At 43.7% G+C, this 8,127-nt stretch overlaps 1 protein-coding gene across 1 annotated transcript in view; it reads right to left on the bottom strand.

Annotated features, from left to right (window-relative positions):
- Positions 1–7,663, bottom strand: part of LOC106532779 (sulfotransferase family cytosolic 2B member 1) — a gene marked incomplete at its 5' end in the record, with an annotated part of 12,596 nt that extends 4,933 nt beyond the window's left edge. Inside the window, 3 exon segments of the mRNA XM_014028922.1 lie at positions 6,980–7,074; positions 7,246–7,372; positions 7,455–7,663. Of these exon segments, the coding sequence (XP_013884376.1) occupies positions 6,980–7,074; positions 7,246–7,372; positions 7,455–7,663 (431 nt within the window).
- Between the last annotated feature and the right edge of the window lie 464 nt (positions 7,664–8,127).

Raw genomic sequence — 8,127 nt, 5'->3', positions numbered from 1 at the left:
AAGGCAGCTCAAAGAGTGAACAATCTCAGTCTTTTCAGATTCAAGTCCAACGTATTGATGCCCATGAGAACCAGTTACATCAGATTCTCCAACAGCAACATGCATCCGGAAATCAAGTAGATCTACTCCATCAAGAAATTCAAAGTTTACATGCTAAGATCAATGTGCTGTTGCCATCTCCCACAGCGCCACCTACCACCATAAATCCTGGGTCTCAGTCTCAACCTGGCCTGGCTCACTGTGAACCCGATTACCGGCCTTCTGAGTTTTTTGAAGGCAATCCAGATATGTGTGGGTTTTTTTTTGCTACAATGTAACCTGGCTTTCAATCGTTCTCCTTCCTTGTTTCCCACTCACTCTGCTAAAATAACATACATAATCACTACCCTAAAGGGAACTGCTCTTCGTTGGTCTCATGCATTTTTATGTTCTCACTCTTTGGAAACATTAACTTTTCAGAAATTTATTCAGGAGTTCAGCAGGGTGTTTGATCATCCCCTCCAGCAGGAGGAAGCGGCGAAACGGCTCCTCACAATGAAACCGGGAGGAAGAAGTGTATCTGAGCACTCGATCGATTTCCGGGTCACGGCGGAAGAGACTGGATGGGACGAGTTGGCATTAAAAGGTACCTTCATCAACACTCTCTCAGAACAAATGAAGGATCAGTTGGCTTCAAGAGATGAACCAGCTAGTTTAGATGAGTTAATCAGTCTTGCCATAGGCATTGACAACCGTTTATTGGAAAGAACGAGAGAGCGGCTGCTCACACCACGTCAACCCCATAGCCCTGTGTTTTTTCAACCTCCTGATGCATCTATTTGTGAAATAGCTCCTGTGGAATCTGTACCAGAACCTATGCAGATTGGGAGAACCAGATTGTCCCCGGAAGAATGACAGCGTTGCTTCGAGGCCCGTGAGTGTTTCTATTGTGGAAAGAAGGGACATTTTGTGGCTGCGTGTCCTCTGCGGGGAAACGGACGCGCCCGTCGGTAGACCAGAGGATACCGACGAGCTCATCCATCTATCCCTCTGACTCTCGTTTATCCCTGCCAGCCACTCTCACTCACAACCATAATAAGCTCTCCATCTCTGCTCTCATTGACTCTGGAGCAGAACAGAATCTCATCACCACTGATCTGGTTCAGTATCTTAAATTACCTACCATCATCCTTGATCCACCACTCTCTGTGACTGGAGTCACGGGCCACAACCTCGCCCGGATCACTCACAAGACCACTCCTCTCCATTTTGTCATCTCTGGGAACTATCATGAGTTCGGTGAGTTTTTTGTTTTCGATTCTTCATCATCACAGTTTATCTTGGGTTTTCCTTGGTTACAAATGCACAACCCCATACTCAATTGGCAAGAGAGAAGAGTGGAGGAATGGAGCCCCTTTTGTTTAAAGAATTGTTTACATGCCGCCATGATTGCCTCCTCTCCTTCACCTAAGGCTCCAGAACCTGTTGATTTATCTAATGTTCCCAGTGTTTATCATGACTTAAGACAGGTTTTTAGTAAACAAAGAGCATTATCCTTGCCACCACACAGACCTTACGACTGTGCTATAGATCTTCTCCCGGGCGCTCCATTACCATCTAGTCGACTCTATAACTTATCAGGACCAGAAAGAGAGGCTATGAAGAAATACATTGATGAGTCGCTGACCTCAGGCATCATTCGCTCTTCAACCTCTCCTGTTGGGGCTGGGTTTTTCTTTGTTGAAAAAAAGGACAAATCTCTCAGACCATGTACAGATTACAGAGGCTTAAACCAGATTACCATCAAGAATAAATATCCTTTACCCCTTATAGATTCCGTCCATGAACAACTTCACTCAGCCAAAGTTTTTTCCAAACTCGATCTCAGAAACACCTACCACTTGGTTCGCATTAGGAAAGGAGACGAGTGGAAAACTGCATTTAAGACACCCCTCAGCCATTTTGAATATTTAGTTATGCCATTCGGTCTCACTAATGCCCCAGCTGTGTTTCAGGCTCTCATTAATGATGTGCTGAGAGATTTTTTGAACATCTTCGTTTTTGTGTACCTGGATGACATTTTGATTTACTCACTAAACCAGGAGCAACACGTAAAACATGTAAGGGCGGTACTTCAACGTCTCAATGAGAATCAACTCTTTGTCAAGGCAGACAAATGCGACTTCCATGCATCACCAGTATCCTTTCTGGTGTAAGGGTGAGTTACTTATGCAAATAAGTTCCCTACATCTTCTCATAACTAAGTTATGAGAGTAAATTTTACCAAGGTTTTCCTCATTAHTTTAATATTTGTCTGTGCAAAGTGAAGTGACACAATGAGGGAACGTCAGACGAGTTCAAGTTGATTCATAAAAGATTATRCAATCATTTATTTACACAAATTGAACAAAATCATAAATTACACCTGATCGTGAGTTTCCTATATTAAGCGTCTAAGTAAATGAGATAAAACCCGCGTCCGAATTTCTTTCACATTAACTCAGATTACTTATATAGACAGTAAACGTCAGTTCTGATGTTAAAAACTAAACAATTTACTGGCACTTTCACTTAGAGTTGGCAAAGGATAAAGGGTAAGAAAAGGTAAGAAATTTAAGGATTAGTGTTTCTGCTTTTATTCTGGTAAGGTTTACAACCGGTTCAGCACGTCCCCTCTGCTCTCAGGCTTCAACTTGACACGTCACCCACGAATACGTCAGCATTACCTGGTGATGCCTGCTCAAAACACCCCGGGTGGTACTGTCTCACCAACGACCCTCTAGGAAGCTTGTCCTCGCTTGTCTTTCAGGTGACTTTTCCGTCTGTTTCAGCCCAGGCTAGAAAGATTCCAGCTGAAAGTTCCAGTCGTCTTTCAAAATAAAAGTCTCCCCTCGGGAGTTGAAAACACTTAAAGAGACCTGGGTCTCTAAAGTTGGACAGGAAGCGGCTTGCTCCTGCCCTGGCCGACAAGCCGACTCGAATTGGCTCTTGAGTCACACCTGCGGCCCGGCTGTTCTCCGGAGAGAATCAGCCCGTCTTCCCTTTTCGGCATCCAGGAAGGAACTCCTGTGAGTCTCTAAGACGTCCGTGTTAGTAAGAAAGAGTCGGAGCCTTAGATCCGCCCTGAGGCGTTTTGCATGAGTCAGAGAAATGAAAGAAGATAAGATACTTTGCCAGCTGACGCCAGTGAAGGTCATGTTCTGTAGCTGTTTCACAGACATTATGATAATATCTTCTTAGCTTCTTTCTGCTAGACTGTAAGAGGAATCACTGTAAAACATTTATGATGATTAATTAACATTTCTGTTTAAATAATCAGTCTGAACTTGGTGTCCCGATAAATGTAAGATTTTCTTAAGAAAACTCAAAATTATATTACTGATGTTTCAGTAAAATGAAACAGTGATTTATACAAACACAATGAAAACATGGTGATGATTTTATGTGATTTTATACCATTCATTAATCTATTTTAGGCACGATAAAAGAATAGAAGTGATTCTTTCTTTCTTTGTGACATGTCATTTTTATGATTAACAGATGCATAACATTCTTAGTTAAACAACAAATGAATGACGAACAGAAAAGATTGTTTCTGTTCAATATCTGATTAGAGAACTGAAGTCCTCCTGTAGGTTGAAATGACCCATCATGGCCTAAAATAGAGTTCAGTGTTCCTGCCTTCTTTCAGGCCTGTCCGAGACCAGCTTTGAGGCAGTAACTCCTGTTTCTTCACTCGAGGTGACCCCTACACTGGACTTCATTTTTGATCAGGGCAGTTATCGATCAGATCCTGAAAAGACCAAAGCGGTGGCTGATTGGCCCACCCCTCTGGACAGAAAGCAACTCCAGCGATTTTTGGGATTTGCTAATTTCTACAGGAGATTCATCAAGAACTACAGCAGGGTGGCAGCTCCCCTTACCCAACTCACTTCAACCCTTCGAACCTTCAAATGGACCCCCGAGGCAGAGGCAGCTTTTGGTGAGTTAAAGAAACGTTTTACTACTGCACCTATCCTTCATCACCCAGACAGMAACAAACAATTYATTCTGGAAGTAGAYGCATCTGACACTGGAGTGGGGGCTGTTTTGTCTCAAAAGAACAGTGGTGATAACAAGACCCATCCATGTGCTTTCTTTTCACGGCGCCTCACTCAATCAGAATGTAACTATGATGTTGGCAATAGGGAACTTTTGGCCATAAAGCTGGCTTTGGAGGAATGGCATCACAAGGTACGGAGTTTCCCTTCATAATTTGGACTGACCACAAGAACCTCTCCTATATTCAGTCTGCTAAACGTCTCAATCCCAGACAAGCCCGCTGGTCACTTTTTTTTTCAAGGTTCCGTTTCACCATTACCTACCGACCTGGGTCTAAGAATGTAAAACCTGATGCTCTGTCAAGACAGTTTTCCTCCTCAGGCTCCTCAAAGTCTGATGCCACCATTCTCCTTCCTTCTTGCATCGTGGGATCTCTCACGTGGTCTGTTGTGAAGGACATCCGCGAGGCCCAGCAAGGTGAACCCGATCCACGCACCAATCCTGTGAGTACTCTTTTTGTTCCATCTTCTGTTAAGAGACAAGCGTTAGACTGGATTCACACTCATCACCTCACTTGCCATCCTGGGATTGGACGTATGATGGCTTTTTCTAAGAAGTATTTTTGGTGGCCCTCAATGTGTAAAGACATTAGGGAGTTTGTCTCTGCCTGTCCTGTGTGTGCTAGAAATAAGAGTGGCAACCAACCCCCGGCAGGGCTCCTGCAACCTCTTCCATCTCCGAGCAGGCCCTGGTCTCACATCGCCCTCGATTACGTCATTGGCCTTCCTCCTTCTGAGGGTAAGACTGTCATCCTCACAGTGGTGGATCGTTTTTCAAAGTCTGTTCACTTTGTGTCTCTAGAAAGACTTCCTTCAGCTTTCGAGACAGCTCAGCTTCTTGTGTACCATGTTTTTCTAATCCACGGCATCCCTACTGATATCGTCTCGGACAGAGGGCCACAGTTTGTCTCCCAAGTCCGGAGGGCTTTTTGCAAGGCCCTGGGAGCCACTGTTAGCCTTACCTCTGGATATCACCCACAGTCCAACGGCCAGACCGAACAATGTAACCAAGAGTTGGAAGCAGCCATCAGGTGTGTCATTAACAATAACCCATCTTCATGGAGTAAACATCTTACCTGGATTGAGTATGCCCATAATTCACACACATCATCCACCACAGGTCTCTCTCCTTTTGAAGTTTCCCTAGGATACTCACCTCCCTTGTTTCCAAGTATCGAGACAGACATCTTGGTCCCCTCCATTCAGACCCACATTCGTCGGTGCAGGAGGTTCTGGAGACAGACCAGACAAGCCCTACTCAGGACAGCTGATCAGAAAAAGAGGTATGCTGACCGTCACCGTTCTGTTGCTCCCACTTACAGGGTGGGACAGAAGGTCTGGCTCTCTACCCGGGACATAAACCTGCGACACATGCCCAGGAAGCTCTCCCCCAGGTTTATTGGCCTGTTCCCCATTGAGCGGATCATCAACCCATCTGCAGTCCGGCTCAAACTTCCTCCATCCATGAAGGTGCATCCAACTTTCCATGTCTCCCAGGTAAAACCCGTAACCTTAAGTCCTTTGTGTCCCCCTTCTGCACCACCCCCTCCTCCCCGTCTCATTGACAACCATCCAGTGTACACCGTGAACAAGATTTTGGACATTCGACGCTGAGGGAGAGGTCATCAGTACCTTGTGGACTGGGAGGGGTATGGCCCTGAAGAGAGGTCCTGAGTGTCAAGGTCTCTTATCCTAGACCCCTCTTTAATCACTACGTTTTACAGAGATCATCCAGAGAAGCGGCACAGATCGCCTGGAGGCGATTCGTAGGGGGAGGGTACTGTGGCAGTTGTGGTTCCTCCTCCCAGTCTGTTGCCTGGCAGCAGATTATCAGCAGCTGCATCCACTTCACCTGATGACTCCTGGAGCTTTATAAGGAGCTCATTGTGATTCAGACCTTCGCTGGAACATCAACTACCATTAGGTATTGATCTCTGCTAAAGATAGATTCATGTTAACCAAGGTAAGCTTACCAAGCACTTTTTGTATTTTTGCCAAGTTGTCCTGTTGCTCCTATGTGGAAGTCATCATTAGAGTTCTGCTGAAGAAAGTTTGGAAATACCCACCTGCTGCCACGCCCTGCTCAACTCACCTGCCGCTCGGGTAAAGACTCACCTGCCTCTCTGCCTCACCTCTCTGGTCCTCCCGTTACGGATTCTGGTTCTACTTCTGTCTTTTAAAGTGTTGGATAAAACAGTCAAGTCCTCTTGGAAAAGTAAGACATATAACCTTAAAGAAAGAAAACCTTCTCTCACCATCAAGCCAAACCTGACCACTTGTCTCCTCTCACAGGTTCTGAAGCTGATCCAGATCTCACTGTAAATAAACCTTAATTCTGTCTCCTGAGTATTTGTTCCTCTTTCCTGCCTAACCGTGACATTGCCTCTGATCTCATGATACAGAGAACAATATCTAGCCATCACTATTGTTGTTTTTATACTTATCTATGAGTTGTGGGAGGAATTATGATAATTTATGCTCTGCCGCATCTTCAGCCCATTTATAGTGTGTCAGAAAAAAAGAAGTCCAAAATGACGCAATTACGGACTCACTGTCTCATGTCGTATTGGAGTATAAACCAAGCTGTAGTCACAGATTTGGTAACGGACATAGCCCAAATGACAGGCCCCCTCATCCATTACCTGCTGGGGAGTTCAGATATTTCATTTTTCTTTTTGTTTCTGAAATAATAGGGCATCCTGCATCTTTTGACTCACCCTGTGCAGGATTTCAGCAGATGTTTTGGAAGGTTGCTGAATGAGGAGCATTTCGGTGTTAATCAGAAGTATGCCAATGAGGACAGACATAAATAATGATCTAAAAAACAGCTGAAATCTGTAGCTCTGATTTCTAATTGAAACAAATAAAACACATTAATTTATAAAAACTCAGATATTCACCTGAACCATTTCTTCGTATGTGATGAACAAGATTCTGTCTCCCAGTTCGGCACGCTTCCAGCTCTTTATATGATCTGTCCATTTTCCAAACAGCACTGCAGACGAGAAAGACTGAATGAAAAAACTGCTCTTTGGTTGGTTAACACAGATTACCTCGGACATCAACAAAACTCTTATTTTTCAATAATATTTTCCCATGAAAGGAAATGAAGGTAATAAACGTTGATTCAGATTTGATTAAGATGCTGTTCTGAATAAATTCAGACCTCTGCCTTCTAGGAATTTTTCCATGAACTCATCAAATGTTCCTGGATCTTCAAGAAAAGAAGCCATCTGGTGGAAGTAGTATGAAGACACCAAGACATCCTTGGGGTTCCTCATGACGTAGATCACCTGTAGAGAACAGTGTGAAAATATAACATGACAATATCAGATAATAAAATGTAAGTCTCAGACAAAGTGTTCACTCAGCTACCTTGGCCTTGGAGGTATGGAAAGAAGGGGGCATGAGGTTGTAGGTGAAATGTGAGATCAGTCCACGTGGAGATGCCAACTGGTCCACAACCTGTGCCAGTCTTGTTTCTTCCAGCCATGGGACTCGATCCCAGTTTACAATTGTTTTGATTGGGGTCAGATCTCCTCCATTCAGCACCAGTGGGAGGATTTCCTGCATCCAGACTGTACCTGCAGAATTAAAGAATAGTTTAATTAATAACTACAAAAAGTGCTGAAAGACCTGTGAGATGAATTTTAGGGGATTTCAAACACTGTAGGTCTTTTTCATCAAATATAAAGTCTGCAGAGAAATTTTATTTTTACTCAGCTACTGTTTAACATGTTAGTGTTGACATGTAAATATTCATCCATCCATCCATCTTGTTGATTTTGATTTGATTTGATTTGTTTATTCAACAGGAAACGATTATTAAAAATCAAGCCTGACTCAGCATAATTGCTGTTTTACAGCAGGTTCCTGTTCTGCAGCACATAAACACTCAGAATTACAGCATCACAATCACATCAATATTACACCATAGACACAAAGACAAACAAGCATTCCAAATTTATAAAAGGCAGCATTTGCAAACACGAACGTCTAAATATGTGCACAACAAAAAGTGTCCAACAGATGGCAGACAAGATTCTTC

The sequence above is a fragment of the Austrofundulus limnaeus genome, unplaced genomic scaffold, assembly GCF_001266775.1.
Source record: "Austrofundulus limnaeus strain Quisiro unplaced genomic scaffold, Austrofundulus_limnaeus-1.0 Scaffold830, whole genome shotgun sequence".
In the NCBI taxonomy this organism is placed as follows: Eukaryota; Metazoa; Chordata; class Actinopteri; order Cyprinodontiformes; family Rivulidae; genus Austrofundulus; species Austrofundulus limnaeus.
Note: the sequence above shows the minus strand (reverse complement) of the source record. Positions and strands in the feature narration are given on the sequence as shown.